The sequence below is a fragment of the Equus przewalskii genome, chromosome 29 (assembly GCF_037783145.1).
Source record: "Equus przewalskii isolate Varuska chromosome 29, EquPr2, whole genome shotgun sequence".
Lineage (NCBI taxonomy): Eukaryota > Metazoa > Chordata > Mammalia > Perissodactyla > Equidae > Equus > Equus przewalskii.
Genome location: NC_091859.1, coordinates 40,313,101 through 40,337,320, shown reverse-complemented (window position 1 = coordinate 40,337,320; position 24,220 = coordinate 40,313,101). Strand labels below are relative to the sequence as shown.

At 54.6% G+C, this 24,220-nt stretch overlaps 1 protein-coding gene across 6 annotated transcripts in view; it reads left to right on the top strand.

The window, feature by feature from the left end:
- The first annotated feature begins 14,931 nt into the window (after nucleotides 1–14,931).
- The window catches only part of SCUBE1 (signal peptide, CUB domain and EGF like domain containing 1), a 135,616-nt gene continuing 126,327 nt past the window's right edge, over nucleotides 14,932–24,220 (top strand). For 5 of the 6 annotated variants that reach the window (XM_070600644.1, XM_070600642.1, XM_070600643.1 and 2 more), the window contains exons 1-2: nucleotides 14,946–15,151; nucleotides 18,831–18,962. In XM_070600644.1, the coding sequence (XP_070456745.1) occupies nucleotides 15,064–15,151; nucleotides 18,831–18,962 (220 nt within the window). In that variant the 5' untranslated portion in view covers nucleotides 14,946–15,063. Of the gene's footprint in view, nucleotides 15,152–18,830; nucleotides 18,963–24,220 lie in introns of all 6 variants that reach the window. The other variant, XM_070600646.1, reaches the window with a different exon arrangement.

The following is a 24,220-nucleotide window of genomic DNA, read 5'->3' as shown; positions in this document are numbered from 1 at the left end:
CTCCTTTTTAGACAAGTGTGAGAATGAAATGGGATGAGTGTAGAAAATCGCTGAACCCAAGGCCTGGCACCGAGTAGGCGCTCAATACACAGGCGCTATCGTCATAATACTTATCGCTACTTGTTACTAATTTGTTGGAGGATGCTAAAAGGCAGCGGACAGGCAGTCCCCTCAAATAAGGACTTATTTAGAAGTCCTCTGGACCGAGGCCCAGAAAACCAGAATGTTAAAAGGATAAATAAAGAGTCTCCAAGAGCCGGACAAAGTCTGGGACGGCGCGGGGGAGGGGACCCGGCCAGAGAGAGGGGTTAAGCCTCGGACAATGGGCGCCGTCTGAACTAACCAGGGCCGCTTCTTTGAGTCGTGAGAAGAGCTATTTTCTTGTTTAAAGCCTTAAAGAGCTATTAAGCTGGGCAAATCGCTGGTAAAACAGCTGGAAACCTAAGTAGCAATTTAAACAGCCATTGCCCTCCCATCCCGGGCTGGAATGCGAGCCGCCGGCCGGCCGGGCTCCGGCCCGACATTGTCTGGACTAAGAGGATTGAGCGGGGGACCTCTCCGCGGGCTCTTAATGCAGCCCGGAGCTTTATTTAGCAAATCCACAATTTCCACCCCACCCCCCCTCCTCTTTTTTTTTTTTTTAAGTGAGCAGACCGAACTCTAATTTTCCCCCTTTTCTCTCCCGAGCCCCCTTGAATCGGCCCATTCTTTCATTATGTGGAACTAATGAAGGCCTCGCAGCGGCCCTGCTCAGGCTGGGCCCGTAAATAAAACATGTTTCATTGATCAACTTCAAAAAGTCCCGGCGGGGCTGCGGGGGGCGGGGAGCGGGGTGGCCGGGGTGGGGGTGGGGGGGGTCTCGGGCCGCCGGGCGGCGCGGGAGGGACCACGGGAGGGGGGCCGCGCATCAAGCCTGTTTCTGTGCCCCATCTGCGTGTTTGTTTTGCGGCCAGCGACTCTGCAGGCGCCGGGGCCGCCCGCTGAAGCGCCCCCCCCCCCCCCCCCCCCGTTCACCCGCCTGGACGGAAGGCAGGGCTGCTTGCTCTAAATGTTTTATTTTATTTTTTCTTAATCTCTCCACAAATAAAAACGGGGGTCCACCACACAGAGCTCGGGCCCTGGAGCCGTCCCCCAGTGAGATGTGTTCGCCAGCTTCAAGCTTCCGCTAACGTCCCTTCCAGCGACATCCCGAGGCCCCGGGGCGGGGGGCGGGGGGGGGGGGGGGGAGGCGCATGAGGGACCCAGACGGGATCACGCGGGGCCGCCCAACCGGTGGGAGCACGCGGTCTGAGGCAGGGGACACCAGAGCCCACGAGCCTCGACTCCCCGCCTTCAGCAATCGGTGAGCACCTATTGGGTGTCTCTACTGAATCATTTCATTTTTATGGATTTTTCTTTTAAATTGCAAAAGCAGTGACTGTAAAACAATTCCATGACACACACGGGGACGCAATAAAAAGTCAAAGTTCCCACTGGGGTCCTCCTCATTCCGCTCCCTGGAGGACACTGCTGTTCACATTGCATGTGTCCCTGTGTCGCCTTTTGAGACTTCTGAGGAATACACACACGCCAGCAGAGAGGTTTTTCAGTTTGTTGTGTTTCTGCAAACACAGGGTCACCGGCAGATCCTGTTTTAAAGCTTGCTTTCGTCACAATGGAGCAGGAACCTCTTTTCAAGATGGTCCTTAGTGGCTGGACATTAATAATCCGTTGTATGTCACCATAATTTACTCAGCCATTCCCCTACTGAAAGATATTTAGGTGGCTTCAGGTTTCCCTTGTGGCTTAATGATCATGTGCTGCGTACCTTCAAACGGGTGTCTCTGTCCATGGACAAGTATTTCTGTAGAGATCGCTGGATGGGCAACCGTGGACTCGAAGGTAGTTGCATTTTATTTTATTTTTCCTTTTTATACAATCTATGGAGTAAGGTGCATAAGATTCACTCATGTTAACTATTCGGCTCCATTCATGTTACACAGGAATGTATCTGTGTGATCCCACCCAGACCAACATACAGAACATTTACAGCACCTCCAGAAGGCTCCCTCCCGGTCCATCCCCCACCCTAGAAGTAAAGAAGGAGCATTTATTTATTTATTTATTTTTTTGGTGAGGAAGACTGGCCCTGAGCTGACATCTGTACCCATCTTCCTCTATTTTATGTGGGATGCCTCCACAGCATGGCTTGATGAGCGGTGTGTAGGTTTGCCACCAGGATCCGAACCTGCAAACCCCAGGCCACAAAGCAGAGCACACGAACTTAACCACTATTCCACTGTCTGGCCCCACATTTAAAACTTTGACAGATAAACTCTCCACGAAGGCTGCTCCAGTTTACCTCCCACAACAGTGTCCAGGACTGTCTGTCTCCCAACAAGCTCGCCAGCACTGGGTGTTACTAACCATGGTCTTTTTTGCTGATCCTATTGACCTAGATGGCCCTTTCGGTGGGAGTGAAGCTGGACTTTTTTCTCCCCAGCAATACTCTACCCTTTGGGAATTCCTCTTCTGTAAATTGCCAGTTCACATCTTTTGCCCGTTTACTGTAGTCCCCGAAGAATTATTGTCTTGGCCACCCAGAAGCTTGGGGCTGGTCTCAGTCCCTCCGCTCCCCGCAGTCTGCTTCACATGTCCAAACTCTTCACCCTGTGAGTTAAAGAAGAATTTAAATGTCCTCCTTTGTCTGCTGGTATTTTTACCCTGAAACACCTCAGACACATCACTTCCCCTCTCTGAGCCTCCGTTTCTCCAGCTGTAAAATGGGGAGAGTCACATCCTCACGGCAAGCGTGTTTGGGGAGTGGAGTGAGGCTGTGAACGACTGGCCAGTATCAAGAACTTAGTGAACAGTACCCGCAAGAAGGGTGGCCAGCCCAGCCTTTACCGGGTTCTCCCAGCCCTGTCTCTGGTTCCAAAATGGAGCCCTGGAATTGGATTCCTGTTGCCAGAAGGCAAGGAAGGACTGGGGATTTAGAGGCTCCGGGCCCCATAGTGGGGAGGCCCCCAAAGTTTACTTGAAACCAGTTCTTTCAGACCCTTGTGATCAAAAAAGGGTCTAGGCTGGGAGCTGGCCCGGTGGTGCAGCAGTTAAGCGCACATGTTCCACTTCGGCGGCCCGGGGTTTACCAGTTCAGATCCGGGGTGCAGACACGGCACTGCTCAGCAAGCCATGCTGTGGCAGGCGTCCCACATATAGAGTGGAGGAGGATGGCAACGGATGTTAGCTCAGGGCTGATCTTCCTCAAAAAAAAAAAAAAAAAAAGGTCTAGGCTGTTTCCCAGAGTGTTCCAAAGAGCCTGAACAGGCACCACATGGCTGAAATAGAGGAGGTGGGGGAATCTGGTCAGATCCACTGGAGCACCCTGAGCCGGGCAAAGACGGAGGAGAGCTCTGCCGCAGGATCTCCCAGAGCCCTTAAAATGCTACCAGCTGGGAGGACCCTCCAAGAGGATGGGGTGTAGGTAGAGCGAGGGGGCTCCCAGGTGGGTTGACCCTGGACTCTCTCAGAGAAAGTTGCCTGCAGAGAAGACTCGGGTGGAGTTAAACAAATGCTTTAACCCTGTTTGCAGCACCCCACCCAGGCCAGAGGGATCTTTCTAGAACACAAATCTGTCCTGTCATTCCCTTGTCTAGAGCCCCCCTGTGGCCCCCACCACCTCCAGGATGAAGTCAGAGCACTGGGTAACCCACCAGCCTCTCTCTGTTCCACGCCTTTGCCTCCAGGCCCGCCAACCCCTTTGCAGTTTCCTCTGCTTTTGGTGTGTTTTGCACTTGGAACGCTCTTCATCCCCAGCCACCTGTTGAACTCCTCTTCATCCTACAAAACCCGACTTACCTCTTCTGGGAAATTTTACCCTCACACACGCCCTCCTCCTCACCTCGCCAGGCCTGAGTTGACGCCTCCTTCCTTTATCTTAAAACTTCACCTTGTACAGCCCTCAGATATCTCTCCGAGAGGTAACTACCTACTCATTTCTGTCCCTGATTAGACTCTAAGCTCCCACAGGGCAGAAGCTGTGCCCAGAACAGTGCGCAGCATACAGCAGGTGCTTGGTAAATGTTTGTTGAATGACTGAGCGCACGTTGCTCTAACACAATGTCACCCAAACAAAAGCACAGTGCTTTGATGGTAGTTACGTGACTCTCTTCTCACTGAACTCTGCAGAATCGATTATTCAGGACCAGAAACGCGAAGAGGAAGTTAAAGCCCACCCATTGGTCTGGCAGAGAAGATATCTCCAAAAATGCCACTGTCCCTTAGGCTCCGGTGAGGCGGCGTCCTTCAGCAAGTCCTTCCTGGGAATGTCACGGTAGCAGAGGACAGCATCCCTTTTCCTATGCCCCACTCTTGGAGGGTGGAGTTCTGGCTGCTCTTCGAGGCCTAGTGTCAATGCCACCTCCTCCAAGAAGCCCTCAAGGAGACACACAACAGGTTCTCAGCAGAGGTTTCCTTTCTTCTTCCTTGTCTCCTAGAGCAGACAGCTGCTGTGCCTGCACCTGGCCTCCAGGACCCCTTCTGGCCATGGCACTCCCTTTGGAAACTCACCAACCTCCTGTGGCCTGCAGGCTGGGGGGTTCATCAGACAAGGCATCCGAACCAGCCCGCCCAAGGTGGGCACACGACCCTAGCTTGACCCACTAGACCCCCTCCTGGGGACTGGAATCTTGATTCAAGGACAGAGACGCATTGGAGCGGACCCGTCCCGGCCCTGGAGAGCACGGCCCTAGTTCCTGCTGCCTGAATCCTGAGCTGTCCTGGTCCTGTCCCTTCTGAGGCCTGTGTCTTAGATCGTCCTTTTTTTCTTCAGTAAGATGTCCACCTCCTTCCAACAGATTTTGTGTCATTTGTTATCCAGAGCCACACCCTGTCGCTTGCAACCAACGACCTCTAAGCCAGGCTTCTCATCCCACCCAGGATGGCACTCCCTACATTTTTCTCTACGTATGTTTCTTGGCACTTACTCTATCCTTTCTAAGATTTATATCAGTATTTATTGAGTGCCAGCTGTATGCCAACAACCATGCCATGAATTTTACATGTATCATATCTCTCCCTCTCCGGGCCCCCGTGATGAGAGCTTTTTATTCTCATTTTACATATGAAGAAGCCGAAGCTCAGAGAACCTAAGGAACTTCCCTGAGGACACACAGCTGGTTACAGAGTCGTGTCCAGTCAGGTCTAAAACCACTTTCTGTGGTCCGTTGCAGGAGACTTGCAGTACAGCAAAGAGAGACAAGGGAAGCTTTGAGAGGCAGGCCCCTCTGGCTGGATCTTAGCTGCTTCCTGCAGAAATTGTGTGCTAGAGTCTCCATCTCCAGCCTGGGCTCATCATGAGCAGGGGCCAGGTCTCTTTCTCTGTCCCTGTTGTCCCGCACAGGCCTGGCCGGAATCGTTGCTTAGTAAATGTCTTTCTAAATGAAATGAATCCTCCCCCTTCTCTGTTAGGCACTGGCCTGACCACTGAATAGCTCTTTTTCTTTCTCTAACAACTTAGGTAGGACTGGCACAACCTAGGGAGGGGGCTACTTAACCTTTCTTGGACTCAGTTTCTCTGCCTGCAAGATGGAAGATATGAGATGCCTGATCTCAGCCTCTGACTATGAGGATCCACAAGATGATGGGTGTGAATGGGTCTTGTAAACAAGTCCTGCACAAATGCGCATTGTCACCATCACCGTGACCTGCCCCACAGGCTAGTTATCAAAGAGCAAAGCTGACCTTGGGGGCAGAGCCAGAGAGCTCAAGCCCCCTGGTCAAGCTCTCTCTGGCCGGCTCCTTTACTCCCCCAACATTCCTGGGAGATAAGGACGTCAGGCAAGAATGCCATAATGGCTGGTTGTGCATGGGAAGCTGCAGCCGTCTGCAGCCAGGCGTGGGTGGCTGTGGGAAGACCTTTATCATGGTCACACAAGCCCCTCTCCCTTTGTGTTGGGGACGTTCTTGGAGTTGAACTAGACTAGGCCTGGGACGGGAGAAGGTCTGGCATCTTCCATTCAAACGACAAACCAGGGCAAGGCCCCAGAGGATGGGAAAGTTGTGGGTCTCTGGGCTGAAAACCCATGACTTCTTTCCAGATCCTGGGAGACTCACCCTGGGATGTCGCTGACCAGCATCATGGCCTCCTGATTGCATATCATCGCTGCCACCAATGAGCCTGGGAGAAAACGTTTGAGGGGATTCCAGGCAAAGGTCTCCAGGGCCCTACTTATTCTCAGCGCCCACTCTGCCAGAACACTCGCTGGGCATGGGCAGTGGAAGGGAGGGAAGGAGACTAGTGAGCCCCGAATTCATTCATGGGGTGCCCGCTCTGTACATAGCATCAAGGCTCCTGCCCTGTCTGCAGCCGTGAAGTCCTTGCCTGGCTTCCTGATGATTCTGCTCCTCGGAGGACTGTGTAGGTCTCGGGTTTTGAGAGTTGCTTGCAGATCAGGCAGGGCCTCCTTGGGCAGCAGCACTGGGAAGAGTGCCAGGTAGTGACCCAGAGGGCAGAGGAGACCAAGACAACGAAGGAGCCATGGGCTGGAGGGATACCTACGAGAAATCAACAGGGCGTGGTAACCCTTCAGGGCAGCAGTTTAGCCATAGGTATAAGGAGATGAGAACTGCTGATCCCCTTCCACTCTGCCATTCCACCTCCACAGATTTATTCCAAAACAATGATCAGAGATGCAGGCAAAGATTTAGGTCCACGGATGTTCCACTCCGTGTTTATAACAGCAAAATATTAGAATCAGCTTAGACTGGTTTATAGAAAATAAATTGTAGTGAATCCGTGCAATGGAATACTACATAGCTAATTTTAAAATCACATTTTAAAAGAAGATTTAATGCTTATTCATTTGAAGGAAATGAGAGAAAACAGGTTGCAAAGCTTTAAGGGTTGGATGAAACTTGAAAAGCGTGCTGAGCAAAAGAAGTCAGACAGAAGAGCGCGTCATTATGCGTGACTCCATAGCGTGAAATTCTAGACCAGGCAAGACTAACCCAGAGTCAAAGGCATCAGACCGGTGGTTGCCTGAGTTAGGGGCAATGAATAGGAAGGGCAGGTGGAAATCTGGGCAGTGCTGTAGATGCTCTCTACCTTAACTGTGGTGGAAATTGCACAGGTGTGTGCACTTGTCAAACTCTTTGCATGGTGTAGCAACTATGGGAAACACTACGGCAGTTTCTCAAGAACTAAGCATAGAATTACCACATGATTCAACAAGTCCACTTCTAGGTATATAGCCAAGAGACTTGAAAGCAGGGACTCGAACCGATGCTGTACCCCTATGTTCACAGCAGCGTTATTCACAATAGTCAAAAGTCCATCCACGGAGAAACAAAATGTGGCATTACATGGAATAGAATATCAGTCAGCCTTAAAAAGGAATAAAATTCTGATACATACCAACCACATGGATGAAGCTTGAAAAAAATCATGCTAAGTGAGAGAAGTCAGACACAAAAGGACCAATATTGTATGATTCCACTTATATGAGGCCCTGAATTCATAGAGACAGAAAGTAGCATGGTGGTTACCCGGGCCTGGGGCAGGGGATTTAGTGTTTAATGGGAACAGAGTTTCACTTGGGGAAGATGAAAAAGTTTTAGAGATGGACGGTGGTGATGGCTGCTCAGCAATGCTCATGTGCTTAAAGCCACTGAACTGTGCACCTAAAAATAGTTAACATCATAAATTTTGTGTTGGGTATATTTCACCACAAATTATTTTTAAACTCCACGACTATGCACTTAAAATGGTGCATTGGATGTGAAATATGCTTCTATGAGGATCATGTAAATAAAATTTTAAAACAAACCTAGAGGTCAGAAAAATGTGCTGTGTGTCTAACATGATCTAATTTTATTTTTTAAAATTTATATTCTCATAGACTGGAAGGAAATATAGCAGGAAATTGATTGTCATCCTCTCTGGGTCTTTTCTATATTGAGCAGATATGACTTTTCATAGTCTTTGTGGAAAAGGTATGCTTGTACCAGCCGGCGTTCGCAGGGCCTGTGGTGGGCACACACTCATGCCTGCACTGGAGGCACACCCCCAGCCCCAGCCCCCATGCACATGTCAACCTGGTACAGGCAACTTGGGACAGGCTCCATTGCAGCAAAAGAAAAAAAAGAAAAAAAATTCTAAGAGAATTTGGAGACCAAATTCACCTGTGACTCCGTGAGACAGAATTCCAACGCTCCCCGACACACCGCCCCCAGCCCATCTTGGCACGGTGGCTCCTGGGAGAGACCTTCACTGACCACCCCATCCCCTGCAGTGGCCCCACCCACCGTCACCTGCGTCCCACCCCCTGCTTTAGTCCTCCACACAGCCCTTTCACCTCCTTAGGCTTTTCTTGTTCCTTGTTTCTTGTTGTCTGCCCCTGTCCCTCCCAAACGGCCTGTGAGCTCCAGGAGGGCAGGAATGTCTGGCCCGCTCACTGCCGTATCCCCAATACCTGGAACAGAGTCTGGCACAAAGCAGGTGCCCACCAGCATCCTTTGAATAAATGGACCACTTGGCTGCCATGTGTTCAATGCCAACCCTGTGCCCAGCACTTTACAGGTGTGATCTTATGAGATTCTCACACCCACTCTGTGAGGTAGGCATTCTTAGCTCGGTTTCACAGGTAAAGAGACTGAGTCCCAGAGAGGTACAGTGGCTTGCCCAAGGCCACACAGCAAGCAAGAGGCACGGCAGGGATTGAAGTCCTGATCTACCAAGGCCTTGGTCTTTCCCTCCACCCCACCATTGAACATGTAAGACTGCAGGACAGGAGGATGGAGGAATCCTAGACAGGGAACCAGGAGCCCACAGTTCTTTCTCATCCTGACTCTGATCCGCTGGGTGACCAAGAGAAACATTTCCCATTCATTCATTCATTCTTTCACTCATTCCTGGCTCTGCTGTGTGAACTTAGGCAGGCCTCTTAACGTCTCTGTGCTGCATTCTACATCTGTAAATGAGGATAATTGCACCTACCTCACGAGGTGGTTGTGGGATTACATAAGTTAACATATGCGAAGTGTTAGGAACAAAGCCTGGCATGTGTTATTTGTCGACAGTATCGTTTCATGGAGACACCCCCAACCTGCCTGTTGATTAAATAGGACTATTTTGACTTCAAGAGACAGAAACCAACAGAACTGCCTTAAGAGGAGAAGGGATGACTCAACCAGGGCCTCAAACACTGTCAGGTCCCTCATTTCCCCTCCTCCCTCCTTCTCTACTCTCTCTCTCTCTTCTCTTTCCTTCTCTGTCTCTCGCCTCTCCTCCTCTCTGACTGGTGGACCCATTCTCTCAGGCCAGCTGTCTGTACCATGATAGAGCCACAGTGACAGGCAGCTCTGTCCTGCTTACTTACTTACTGCATCCTGCTCATATAGTCCTTACTGCTCCATGCCCACATGGGAAAGTAGACACATCTGGCCAGCCTCGCTTAGAGAATCCCAGGGAAGGCATCTGACTGGCCTGGCCTAATCACATGTCCTTGCCTGGACCAATTATAGGGCCAGAGACATGGGATACGGGCCCAGCCAGGGACACCTGTTCACCACTGAGGCCTTGGGCTGAGGTCTAGGATGGATACTAGGGGACTAGGAGGTTTAACTAACCTGCATACCCCGACATCTTCACCTCAGCAGAGCGCAGATCTACTGACAAGTAAGTTCCAGGTTTCAAAGCTGAACCAGTGCCCGTGGTGGGGGATCAGGCAGGGCTAAAGGGCCCTAGATCAGGGCACCTGAGGATGGCATTCCTACTGGTTGCCCAGCATCCCCAGAGGGCACAGAGGATGGAGGTGGCCGGGAGAGAGTAGACAGCTGGATTCACCCCTCACGGCCCTGAGCAGGGATGGGCTCTGAGGACAGAGGACCTGAGCTGAGCCTTGAGTCTGGGCCTGCCAGGCACATGGGACAGGGAAGGCCATTTCCAGAGGAGGGGATGGAGCAAGCTGTAGCTCAGAGATGTGAGGCAGCATGGAGCGGAGGGGAAGCCCGGGAATTTACCAGGCAGAGGGTCGAGAATGGAGAGGTCCCCAGGGCCCCATCTGCCAGAGTCTTGAGTGGACTGTGTTCTGTAAGCGGCAGGGAGTAGAGAGGTCAGGTCAGCATTTTGAGAGCTGACTCCAGGTGCCCTGGCAGAGATGAGTTTGAGCCTCCGTGGAGTCATTTGGGTGAGAGCTGGAGTCATCTCAACAGAGCCGGGGGCCCAGGGGATGGAGAGGAGAGGTCACGCGTGCAGCGGTGGCTGACACGACTGGGTGAGGGGGTGAGGGAGTTGCAGCCTCGAGACAGGGAGCCCTGGGAGGAGCGGGCTCAGGCAGGAGGAGCTGCGACCCACTTGGTGGAGTTCGAGGTGCCTGAGGGGCTCCAGGTGGACAGGTCCAAGGAGCAGCAGATCTGTGAGGCTGAGCCTCAGTTTCCCCATCTGCAAAACGAGAAGCATGGGCTGGGCCGTCTCCAGGATTCATCTGCAGCTTTTCCTGTCCATGCGCCCATGGACCGGCAGCACCAGTCAGTCCTCCCCAGGACACCGGGTGGGCACAGGCCTGCTGAACCGCGGAGCTCGGCACGAGCGCGGGCATGGGGAAAACCGCCCGGGGCTCGAGCTCCGTTTAGGAGGCTCTGAGAAGCCCTTCTCCGTGTCGCTCATCTCACGTGCCTTCTCGGCACGGGGTGTGGGGGCGCATGTGTGTGTCATATCACCCCCCACTTCCACTTCCACACAACCCCTCCTAAAGGGGAGTGTCACCATTCCAGACCGGGAAAAAAGGTGTTTTGGACCTTTTAGAAAGATGAGAGAACATAATACTGGATATCTCCTAAAATCAACCATGTGAATTGTGAGCTGTTACAATTCCGGCCGCTATATAAAAACCACTTTTCTCAATATTGAAACCACAACAGTGAAACTGCGCATTACATGAGGAGCGCCCTAAGGCCCTGTGAGCCTTCGAAGGGGTTTCGTTAATGGGTGATTGTGAAGAGTGCATCTTCAGGGGTCACACAGACCTGAGTTCAAATCCCACCTCTGCCATTTGCTAGCTCTGTGATCCCAGGCAAGCGGCCTGAGTCTCTGTTTTCTCAGGTGTCAAGTGGGGATGGTGGCGGTTTCTGCATCTCAGAATTATATGATGCAGTACACCAGACATCTGAACACAGTGCCAGGCACACAGGGACACTCAACATGGGGTAGCTATTGCTGGACCTGGGGGAGGAGGCAGCGAGGAGTCAGAATACACTGAGTGTCGAAACTCATTTTGGAGGAGTCTGGAGCATGAGCTGGAGATGCCCAGGGTCCTAGGGACAGAGACCCTCACTTGATAGGTGGGGGCCCAAGCTAAGAGACCTGGCCTGTGGGACCCAGGGTTACCAAACGATTGCAAAAAAGACTACCCTCGAAGATTAAAGAAATTGCGCCCATGAGTGTATTATTGTGAAAGTTCATTTTTATTAAGAAAGAATGATAGAAGCCTGTAAAGTCGTCAAGACTGAGGCTTAACAGCCCTGTAATGACATTTCATGCTTTCAGAGAACTGTATTTTCTCAAAGAACTGTCACAACTGTTATTAATCAAGACAATTCTTCCTAAGGAAATAAAAAAAAAGTAAGGTATTCTTACACTGAGGACTGGGGTCAGCAGGCTGGACTTGGGGTCGCCGAGGCCATGTGTGTGTGTGCGTGTCTACGTGTGCATGTGTGTCTATGTGTGCGTGTGTGCGCGTCTGTGTGTGTGTGTGTGCCTGGAAGGAAGAGAGGAGCTCTCCTCGCTCCCCTCCGCTCTTCCCCAGACCTCTGCGAGGCGTCACCAGGGGGAGCCAAAGGGCCCTGAGGGACAGCGGTCCTGCCAGCCGGCTCAGCTTCCCCAGGGGGCACAGAGGATGGAGGTGGCCAGAGAGAGCGGGCAGCTGGATGCACTCCCCAGGGCCCCGTCAAACAGCCGAAGAATCTTGACCCACTCCCTGGAATAATACGAACTCTCAGTCAAGTGCTGTCCGTCTTGTTTCTTTGTCCATTCCTTCCCTCATTCATTCAACTATCATTTCTTAGGCTCCAGCTAGGAGCTGTGGCCCCAGACACGGATCAGCTATGAGTCCCACCTTCAGGTCCCACCTCCCCCTAGTCTGGGAGGAAGCAGATGTGAAACCCAGGGTGAGCTGGAGTCTGATGGGGGAGCCCAGAGGAGGCCCTACATCCCGCTTGGGGGCAGGGGTTGGGGTGTGGGCCGAAGAGGAGGGGTGAGCCTTGTGAAGAAGAGAATGAAGGGTGCTCCTGGCAGAGGAAGACACACAGGCAAAGGCTCAGGGATGTGAAAAGCAGGATGTCTGTGGGACCCTCTTTGCCAGTGGTTTGTGGAGCTGGGACCGCTGGGGAGGACATGGGGCACCTGGTTAGCCCCACAAAGTGCTCACAGGTTGTTTGAAGGTGATGGGGAGGCTTAGAGTGTTCCTTCCCAAAGTGATTCATCCCTGGGCCTCCATTCTCCCAGCTCAGTCTCCAGAGGCTGCGAGACCGCACGGCTGGAGCCCCGGCCTTCGGGTCCTCACCCCGCCAGCCCGTCCCACCCGCACAGACCACAGTTTCTGCGAGCAGCCCTCCATCTTGTCACTGGCACACACATGCAGTGCTTTACAGTTTGCAAAGCGCTTCGAGAACATTCACTCCTCGGTCCCCCCCCTTCTCCCGTGGACCTTGGCACATTCTCTTGTCCAGCAGGAAAATCTCCTCTTCACACTTCGTGCCCAGCTCTAGGGTCACGTGCCCTGGAAGGCCTCCCTGACTGCCCTGGGGCTGAAGTGACCACCTCTTTCTCTGCCCTGTAAGCCACTCCTTTAGTGCGTTCATGGGGGGCTTACAAGTTCCTCTCCTCTCCACCTCCCTTCTCCCCTGTTCCCCAACAACTCCTCACAGACCATGACCTCCTTCCGGAAGGACCACTTTTTCTGTGTCTGCACACTTTAGAAGGGGCAGGCTGGGGACTAGGACTGGGTATGTGTGAGAGCTGCCCCCGGGCTGCAGGGGTCCCCAGCCTAGCAGCCCATTGCCCTGCCTCCATTCCCTCCTTGATTTGGGGGAACAGAGCCTGGAAGAAGGTTCCCCTGCTGCCATCAAGCTTGGGAGGCACCTGGCCAGGAGTGGGGGTCCCCGATGAAAAGGCACATTAAAGGACATTGTTTCTAGTCGGTTAGACCCCCTTGAAAGGACTCTCTCCCCTCAAACTTACGTGTCTTGCCCTAGTACCTAATGCATAAGACATGTGTGGTTCTGAGGGAGCTTTCGCCCCGAGAAACCCAAAGCCACACAATTGGGAAGAGGACAAAGTACAGCCTGATAACAGGGTCTCCCAAATTAAGCCACCAGCCAAGAGCAACCGTGCAGAAGGAAACGTCTGGGGTGATGGGGGGAGCGGCTCAGTGGAGGCAAAGTGCAGTGCCTGCTTCTGCTGATTCCCAGGCAGCCATGGCTGGCCCTTTCAGGTCCCCTCATTTGGGGAACCCCTCCCCTCAGCCACCAGGACAGTGTCACAAGCTGTTTACAATATGAAGTCAGATTGGGAACAAGGACGCTGCACAGATCGAACTTTCCAGTGCTGAGGAGACCCTCTACAGAAGGTTGTGCGAGGGTGTGTGTGTGTGAATGTGCGTGTGCATCTGTGAGAGAGGCTGCACGTGTGAAGCGTGTGAATGAACGTGAGGGTGTGATTCTGTGTGTGTGAGAGCATGCGCCTGTATGTCTGAGGGTGTGTGTTGGAAGGTGTGAGTGTGGAGTGTGTGTGTGTGTGTGTGTCGGAGGCAGGGAGGGGAGCTGGTGTGGAGAGGAAAGTTGGGCGCACACTGGTGCAGGCAGAGTGGACAAAAAGAGGAAAGCCTTGTCTTTGAGTCGGGCCTGGAGGGCAGGAGAAGAAAAAAGGAGCTCTTATTGGTGGTTGTCAAGGAGATGGGCCTCGGGGTTTGCTGAACTTTCTTGCTCAAAGCGTCCTGCCTGGGGCTGAGAGGGGCCATTTATTTCCAGCCGCGCCTCCCTGGCGAGGGTCTTCCGACTAGGCCCCCAAGGCGGACAGGCGTCAGGTGTGGACCGCAGGCCAGGCCAGAGCAGTGACGAATCTGGGATGCTCCTCTGCCCCCAGCCCACGCCCCGGCTGCGTCTGTCACTGGGGAGGCCCCAAGCTTCGCCTCCTGGGGACATCCGACTTCGCTGGCTGAGAGGTCAGCCCCGCAGCGGGCCGCGCCGGCGGGCCTGACAGCAGAGTGGGACTGCCCCACGAGGAGCCTCCCTGGCGCCCCCTCCAGACGCGGATTCTGCGGATGTCCTATGACAAGCACACTTAGGGGCCATTGTCCATTGGGGAGTGCTAAAAAGTTCATTTGTTTTGAACGTAAATTTTAAACCTATCTTTACGATTTTTTTCTCTGTCTGCCTTGTTCGCCGCCGCATTGCCAGCGCTTGGCACACAGTAGGTGCTCAATAAACAGTTCCCGAAGGCTGAATGTACGATGCCGCTTTGCGCATTTACGTTTCCTACCTTACCAATAGATGCCGCCGACCTGTCCCGACCTCGAGGGCCGGGTGGCAGGCCCCCCTTCCCCGGGTGTGTGTGTGCTGGGGGGTGGATGTTGCCCCCGGAGGGGGGCCACCCTAGACGACCGGGCCAGGGGGCCGGAGGGAGGGAGCAGCCTCCGAGCAAGCCCCAGCCTGGCCGAGACCGTGCACCCCGAGGCCGCGCGAGCTGGCCCGGCCCCCACCCCCCACCCCCCACCCCCCACCTGCCGCGGCCGGGAGAGGAGGGGGCGCCCCCGGACGCCCGCGCCCGCCTCTGCCCCTCCCCCCCGCCCCCCCGGACTGGCGGCTGGCGCCCATTGGCCGGCCGCACTCGGCGCCCCGCCCCCGGCGGCCGCGGGCCAATGAACGCGCGGCTGTCAGCTCGTCAGCCCCGCCGGCTCGGTGGCTGCGAGCCCGAGCGGTGGCCGCGGAGCCAGCAGCGAGGAGCGCTCGCCGAGCGGCCGGTCGGTGGGGTCCCCGCGCCCCGCACGCCCGCACGCCCGGCCCGGCCCGGCGCGGCCCGCAGCTAGCATGGGCGCGGCGGCCGTGCGCTGGCACTTGTGCGTGCTGCTCGCCCTGGGCGCGCGCGGGCGGCTGGCGGGGGGCAGCGGGCTCCCAGGTAAGCCCCGACCCGGTGGGCGGCGGGCGCGGGCGGCGGCGCCGGGGTCCTCGGCTGGCTCCCAGCACCGCGCCGTGGGGAGGGCTGCAGCCCGCGCGCCCCGCCTCGCTTCTTTGCAAAGTAACTTCTGGGGCCGGCGCGGGGCGCCCCCTCCCCGCAGCCCGGGCGGCCCGGGGCACCCCTCCCTGCAGCAGGGCGGGATGGGCTGAAGCCCCGGGGGAGGGGCGGTGAGGGCGGGAGGAAGAAAGAAAGCGCGACGGCCTGCCCAGGGGGCCCGGAGCGCCGCCCGAGGGCGGGAGGGAGTGGGGACCCGGGAGCCCGACGGGTGCTCCCCCAGGGAAGAAGGGAGCGCGGGCGGAAGGAGACCCAGAGGGGAGACCGGGAGGAGGTGAGCGGCGAAAAAGGACGGACAGAGAGAAAGGGGGGGAAGGTAGGAGATGGAGGGACAGACGTCCGGACAGAAAAGGAGGCACAGAGGGAACACACAAAAGGACGCAGGAAGAAACCCAGAGAAAGACAGACATGGAAGAGTAGCGAAGAGACCAGAAAGATCGAGGGGGAAAGGAGGAAACCCAAAGGAGGGAGAAGGAGGCAAATGAGCAGCAGGAAGGAAGAAGATGAAAAGAGGGAGACTTGAGGGACGACTAAGGGGTGGGAAGGAAGAGAGAGAGGAGCGATTGAGGCAGATGGACACCAGAGAAAGAGACGGGAGAACTGGGGGTGGGGGCGGGGAGGGAGGAGACAGAGGGAAAGAGAGGAGGATGGAGATGTCTGGGGGGCGGTGGACAGATAGACAGTCAGGCAGGAGGGAGAGGACAGACAGATAGACACAGATGGAAGGGAATGGATGAGAACCAAAGGGAAGGGAGACCAGACGTCGTTGAGGAGGTCCAGGAGGGGGAGGAAGGAGACGCCGGAGGAGGAAATGGGCTTCAGAGGGGGGATAGGGCATGGGGCATCAATGGGTTTGGGCAGGCAGTAGAGGCGAGGTGGGGATGCCCCATGGGTTTCACAGGACCCCTGGCATTCCTGTCCCTTCCCCTCCTGCTCTCTTGGTTGTCTAGAAGGGGCTCTCCCACAGAGCTCCTCCCATGTCCCTTGTCCCTCAGAGGAGCTTCCTCCCAGTCTCTCCTTGATGGGGACCGTGGGGGGAGGGTCCTGCCTGCCCCTTCTCCCCTCTCCTTGGCTTTCTCTGGGCACCCCTGGCTGCAGCGCTGGGCTCCCTGAGGTCTGGGTTGGTCATCAAAGGAGCCTGTTCCTGGGAGTCCACCCCTGAGTGAGGATGTCAGGTCATTTAAACCATTCCACAATTGGAGCCGAGCTGGTTTTCACGTGGCCCCCCCAGGAAGCTGGACTCTGCTGCCCACACCCCCACCTGACTGTGGGTGTCTCTCCCCGGCTTTAGGGTCCTTCACCCCTGCTTGGTTGTTCCTGTGCATGCCTCTCTCCAGCTCTCTGTCTCTTCTCTGTGTCGGTCTGCGTCTGTCTCCACCCCTCACCCCCACCCCATGGAAGCCTTGTGCTGAAATGAACTAAAGTCAAAGCAAGCAGCCTGGATGGGAGGGCTGGGCTGCCCTACGGAGGGAGTCCCAGCCCAGGCCGGGAGCCGTGGGGACACGTGGCCTGTGGCTCCTCTCCCTCTCTCCTCCAGCTCGCCTGCTCTCTCCCCAGCCACCACCCAAAGCCATGCTTAAAATGTGTTGGGAGGTGCCCTCACCACCCCTTGGCTAACATCCACCCATTTCCACGCCGCAAGGACACCTACCTAGGTAGAGGTTTGGGTTCAGGGGCACAAGGGGCTCCAGAGCCCTGGGCAGTTTCCCTCCCCTCATTCCTGTGCACTGACCCTTGGGAAGTGGAAAGAGCCGCATCCTTGGCCTGGTGCCCCTGCTGGTCCTGTCTCAGAAGTGTCCCCAGTCCTCGCCCGTGGAAGAATACAAGTGGCCCTCTCTGGCCCCTGGCTTCCTGCCCTTGAGGCTGTGGCAACCCTGCATGGGGGACCCTCTGTTGTCACCTCCCCAGAAGAGGATGTTCCGGTGGCCCGATGTTCCTACTGGCCCCTGGCCACCTGACGGCTGGTTCTGGTCTCTGACACTGACTGCCTCCAGGCCCCCAGTCCACCTTCCTTTGGGCACCTGTACAGGGCTGTGGATGGACTGCTGACCTGAGCAGATACAGCCACCCTGAAAAGTGACGCTACCTGCTGTGCGCGTGTGCGTGTGTGCATGTGTATGTCTGTGTGCAGGGAGGTGATTCTCTGTGCTTCTTTTTGATGCCTCTCTTCCTTTAGGGGCAGGCTGGACCTTTGGGGACTGGGGCAAAGGAGGAGGAGTCCTCGGGGAGGGTGATTCTCTTAGAGAGCCCCCCCCCCATGCAGATTCAGAGCCCACATGTCAGCCAGGGAGTCATTCAGAGTGGACATTCTTGAGGACCGGACAGTCTAGGGTGAGCCTGGAGGCTTGAAGAGAGGAGGACATTCCAGGACTTCCCCAGGCTGGCCCCTGGGTGACTGCCCTCAGGATGGCTGCTGAGAGTTCCTCGTGGTGCCCTTCTGGGTCCTTCTGTCTGTCTGTGCTCTGTATTTTATGCATAGCTGGCCGGAAGTAACCTGGCATGTAGAAGTGCCTGGACCTGCTTCTCGTATGTCTGAGACCAGTCTCTGCCCCTAATGAGCTCCTGAACTTCACCAAACCTCTCTCGGCCTTGGTTTCCTCAGCTGTAACCTGAGGAATTAACCTGAATTACAGCTAAGGATCTTCCGGCTGTGCTATCCTGTGCCCTGAGGGTCCCCTCCCTGTCTGAGCTGTGTGTGTGCATGTGTGTGTGTGTGTGAGAGAGAGAGAGAGAGGGAGAGAGAGAGTGTGTGTGCGGAGGTGTATGCACGGATATACGGAATCTGTGTTGCGTTGTTTGCCCGACGGCTGTCCAGACTGAAGGTGTGTATGTGTGTGTTGGGGCAGGAGGTGGGGAGTGCCGGGAGCCCTCACAACCTCGACTAAACTGGAGTCTGGAAGTTGGGATATGGGAACCAGGCTCGTACTGAGATTTCCAAGGTGGGGAGGAGAGAGGACAGGAGGTCAGAACCATCCATGAGCCAGGTTAGCCCAACTGAGGATCCCCCCAGTCTGGGGAGGCGAAGGCTAGCCGAAGAACCCTGTATCTCCACAGCACGGAAGCTGGGTGGGGTCCCATGTTCAGACCTGCTTGCTTAGCCTCTGCTCACTGTCCCATGCCAACCTGTGTCCCCATCTGTAATGCAAAGGGGATGGATTTAAATTCCTCCAAGGATGCTTCTGGCTCTAAATTCTAGAATAAAGAAAGTGGAGGAGGGTTGGAGCGATGCTTGTGGGGAGAGCAAGACACACAGAGAGGCTTTTCCTTGCTGTGCTTCTAAGCCTCAGTTTTCGTATTCTTTTAGTGGGAATAGTAGTTCTACTTAATGGGATGGTTGTGAAAATAAAGGAGAGCCAGCATCTTGGTAGCTTTGTACCTAGCACAGAGTAGCTGCCCCAAAGATGCTACCAGTCACTGCTTGTCACACCAGATTATCATGTGCCAGCTGTTACTGCTGATTACCCCAATGATCAGTGGAAAGACGGGAGGCAGAGGGACTCCCTGCCTGCACCGTCACTGCCTGCTGCCCGGGCCACTGCTCACCTGTTGTTCCCTCCCCATACAGGAGCAGTGGATGTGGATGAGTGCTCAGAGGGCACGGACGACTGCCACATCGATGCCATCTGCCAGAACACACCCAAGTCTTACAAATGCCTCTGCAAGCCAGGCTACAAGGGGGAAGGCAGGCAATGTGAAGGTGAGCCCGGCCCAGCCCTCCTGGCCAGACCCCGCAGCTGCCACGGCTGCCGTCGGTGGCCGCTGCCTGCCCCTTGTCATGCCAATGGGGGCTAAATCTCCAGGGCTCGCCCCCCATGACTGCCGCCAGCACAGGTCCCCCTCAGCCTTGGGCTGTGGGCTTCCTGGGAATGCAGGCTACTTCCCAGGGAAGTGGAATTTGGAGTCATGGGGTACCTAACTCTCCCCAGGTTTGGAACTTTTTGTTGTTTTAAAGAGATTGAAAGGAAGCATTGAATGATCTATTTGTCTATCCGTCCCTGACTGGATGTGGGAGGGGTCAAGGCCTTGAGTGATATCCCCCCAAGGTCCCTAACTTCAAATCTGAAACTGACCTGTGTGGCCTGCAGCTTCCCCGCAACGTGCTGCTCAGTAGCTGTCCACCGCTCTCGTGGGGCTGGCTCAGCTCCCTGTGTGGAGTAGGAGAGCTTGGGCAAAGCCTGGTGCATTTGTATCGTCGGCCTGCCTGTCCAGCCTTCCTTCCCTGTACCTGAGGTGCGGGTCTGAGCATCCGGCACTAGAAACTGCAGTGCCTGGCCAGCTCCCTGGCAGGCTGAGAGTCAGAGAGAGAAGAGCAGCCACAGCTGTCTTTGGAGCTAGGACTCTCCTGGCCAGATGGGACCTTTGGGAGCATTTGTCCAGGACGGTCTGATTGCAGGGGCTGGGGCAGGGCCTGGCATCCGGAGGCTGGAAACAGCTCTCTCCACGGCTGATGTGCAGCCCTGGGGAAGGAGCACTGATTCAGATCTTCACTATCTGTCCCCACTTTATAGATGAGGAACAGTGAGGCTCAGAGAGGAGAAGCATCTTCTACAAAGTCCAAAGTGTGGCATGGCCCATACTCAGACCCAGGTCTCTTCATTCCCTCTCCACAGGTCCCGAGCATCTCCTCGTCTTCTCCCTGAGCCCCACCCCAGCTTACTCTTTCAAAGTGTGAGATTTGTGTTAGGACAGTGACATGTGAGAACACAATGGCTGCCTGTTCCTTCGGTATCAGGGTTTACAGCAGCTGGAGTTTTGTAGGAGATGCTGTTGCGCCTCCCTGGGATGCTGACATTGTTTATCCATCTCATTTGTTGGGCATCTACTTAAGACTGAGTGCTGGGCAGGTGACATCGTCCTGGGTCATGTCTGGTTTGGCCACATCCCTGGCCTTGCTGGGGGCCCAGAATCCTGAGTGGGGGGAGCTGGCAGCTACCCACAGACCTCTGGAAGGAGGCCAGGCCGGAGGCAGGTAGACCATGTCGTGGGCAAGAAGCCTGGTGGCACAGGCTGGCCGGGATGCTGGCAGGGCCTGAAGGTTAGTGTGGTGGTTCCAAGTGACACGTGCGAACCTTTTCTGACTCCCTGCTCCCCCCGCCAGGACCAGTGCACTGGCCAATGAGGGCCAAGGGTGACTGCCCCTCTCTGCTGGTTTAAGCCACTGACTGGCCTGTCCTTCCTCCAGCCCAGCTCCTTCGGTCCTCTCCTGCTGTCCCTGCCCAGGAGGCCCATGCTGTGTCTCCCGCCTGTTTCTCTGAAGTCCTTCAGAGTCTGACATTGGCTGTCCACTCTGCCTGGGCCCAGGGTGGGAGTTACATCCCTGTCTCAGGGGGCCTGACATCCTCAGCGTGAGGATGAGAGAGGAGGAGTCTTGTGAATGTGCTTCAGGAACTGCCAGGGGCCTCCCTGTGTCTCCAGCCTGGCTCCAGCTCCTGCTCCTCACCTCCTGATACACTGAAGCACCTGTGTCCTGGCCACACACACACACACACACACCAGGCTGTTCCATGTTTCTGAGACCCAGCTCAGGATTTCCCCCTGCCTGGAGCTCCTTTCCCTCACTTTGCGTCTTGGCTAATTCCTAACCATGCTTTAGATTTTTCCTCCTCCAGGAAGCCTTCTGTGATACCTCCACTTCCACACAATTACATACACACACACACACACACACACACACACACACACATATAGCTGCATTAAGCACCTACTGCTCCCAGAATCCCCTGGCTTCCCTTCATCCCAGCACTTCTGACTCTGGCTTATAATTATGTGTCCTGCTCCCCCACTGAACTGTGAGCTCATTTGTCGAACGTCTGCCATGGGCTTGGTGTTGGGGCCACCACACTGAAGCTGTCAGACTTGGGCTCTGCCCCCAGGGACCTCACAGTGAGCTCCTGGACTGCAGAGAGCCTTTTCCTGTTTGTCCCTGTGTTCCCAGCTCCTGGGGCAAGGCCTGGCGCTGGCCAGGGTGTGTGGAAGATGTTTAGTCTGAGCTGGCCCTCTTTTGCCCAGACTGGAGTTCACATTAGGTGAGCAACCTGTAAGACGCCCCAAGACGGGAGAGGAGGACGGCATGGGAAATGTGGGGTGCTGGGTCCATGGAGGGCTTGTTTTCACCATGGTGTTGTTTTGACCCTGTCTAATGAGAGAGGAAAGCAGGGATGGGCCTGGCCTCTGCTTGGGAGCCCTGGGTTGCAGCCCACCTCAGTGTGAAAATTGGGTGGTCATTTGCCCTCCTGAGCCTCCCTTTCTCCTTTCATTACATGGGCCCAAAATAGCCCGCATCATGGATCATCCTGAAGCTTGAATGGAATGCAGTGTAGCGTACCTGGGGCCTGCCAGCCTCAGTGCTTGGTTCACCGGAGGCACTCAATATGCAGGATGTGCTCAATATACAGATGATGGCACCCACTGTCATCGTCGTCATCATCAGCATCTGTCCTCACTACCTCTCACAGTAGTTTCATGCTCAAATGACATCATAAATGGTGGAGACCTTTGAAAATCACTCAATGCCACATCCCTCAGAGGTGATAGTTATGGTGCAACCTGGTCTCTGCCCTCAAGGAGCTTACAGCCTAGCTGGGCTGCATGAGCTGAAAGGATCTATCAGTGGAAATTCTTACTGAACAGGTGAAGAGCATTCGGGTGGTAAATAAGGACCTGTTGAGTTGCCATATTAACAGTATGGAGAATATCTGTCAGAAACAGAGAGGAGGGTGCATTTGGCCACTTGCTCCCCAGACCCTCTGTGAGTGAGTGCTGGCATGGGTTCTGGGGACCTGAGTGGACACTGTCCCCCTTGCACTGAGGTTTTCTCATCCCTGGAGCCCCACCTGCAGCCATCAGTCAGAATTGATGGAGCCTGCTGGAGTGTTCACCCAAGGGCCACCAGAGCCCCACTGGCTTCCCCAGGAGGACCGTGCAGAGACTTCTGGAAGCTTTGCGATCTAAAGAGGCAGGCAGGCCATATGCAGTGGTGGCCTGATGGAGCTTGGGGATCATCCAGATGTTCACTTCTTGGTTTACAGATGGGGGAATGGAGGCCTGAGAAGGCAAGAGTCTTATCTAAGTTGGGCCTAGAGCCAAGGTTTTCTGGGCCCATTTCTCCGCACTGCATTTCTGCAAGTGGTCTTTGCTCTATGTTCCGAGAAGAGGGATGAACAGTCAGTGTTCCGTTGAGCGCAGTGGTTAAAACAGGGACTTTGGAGCCAGCCTCCTTGTGTTTAGATCCTGCCTGTGTAGCCTGGACAAGTCATTTGACCTCCTTTTGTTTATCTGTAAAATAAAGATAATAACTATCTTCACAGAGACAGTGTGAGAGTTAAATGAATTAATGTATATAAACCATTGGAACGTGGCCTGGCAAATAGGACACACTCTATAAGCATTAGCTGCTGTTACTCTGATGATAATGGTGATGATGATGGTAGTGACCGTGATGGTGATGGTGATGATGGTACTGACGGTGATGGTGATGGTGATGATGGTAGTGGCGGTGATGGTGATGGTGATGATGGTACTGATGGTGATGGTGATGATGGTACTGACGGTGATGGTGATGGTGATGATGGTACTGACGGTGATGGTGATGGTGATGATGGTAGTGACGGTGATGGTGATGATGGTAGTGACGGTGATGGTGATGGTGATGATGGTACTGACGGTGATGGTGATGGTGATGATGGTAGTGACAGTGATGGTGATGGTGATGATGGTACTGACGGTGATGGTGATGGTGATGATGGTACTGACGGTGATGGTGATGGTGATGATGGTAGTGGCGGTGATGGTGATGGTGATGATGGTACTGACGGTGATGGTGGTGGTGATGATGGTAGTGACGGTGATGGTGATGGTGATGATGGTACTGACGGTGATGGTGGTGGTGATGATGGTAGTGACGGTGATGGTGATGGTGATGATGGTACTGACGGTGATGGTGATGATGATGATGGTAGTGACGGTGATGGTGATGATGATGATGGTAGTGACGGTGATGGTGATGGTGATGATGGTAGTGACGGTGATGGTGGTGGTGATGATGGTACTGACGGTGATGGTGATGGTGATGATGGTACTCACGGCGATGGTGATGATGGTACTGACGGTGATGGTGATGGTGATGATGGTACTGACGGTGATGGTGATGGTGATGATGGTACTGACGGTGATAGTGATGTTGATAAAAATCATGATGATGGTGATAGTGATATTGATAAGAATGAGGATGTTGATGATGATCATCATCATGTTGATGTCAGTGATGTTGATGATCATGATAATGTTGATGATCATAATGTTGTTCAATATTTAAAAAGGGATGAAGCTTTGCTTTTTCCAACAATTCCCAAGATCTAAAATGGCTTGGAAATGGGGTATTCTGGCTCATTGATTACTCAGATAAACCATACACATATGACATAGAGACACACAGACATGTGTGCCATTCACAGATGACTTTACCAAGAATGTGCAATAAAAAATACAAGTGACAGAAGGCTTTCCTTTTTTTCCACTAAAACTACTCCAGGGATGGCAAATGTGCTGCCCCTTCTCCCGTAGCAGACGTCAATAATCAATCACTGCACCCTCTGGACAGCTATTTCCACTTTAGATGAAACTGCGCCCCTTTATCTGCAGGTCCTGAGCTGGTGCGGCGTTGTGCAGAGGCTGAGGTTGGCGTTTTGGGGGAAACGAGTCCCCTGTCCTAGAGGTCTGATAGCCTTTGCTGTTTCCCGTGATAAGCAGGGAGGAGAGATCCTCAGCAGAGCGTGCACAGAGAACGTGGCTTCCACAGTCTCCTTAGCGCTTCACGGGAAGCAGACCCAGGTTGTGGGAAGCCCTACGTGGGGCTGACTGAGCCTCTGACAGCCTTCACCATGTCACCTTGAAACTCCTGCTGGAAAACCCCTTTAGCAAACCCAGCACCAGAAGCCACCCCCGCACCCCCTTTCC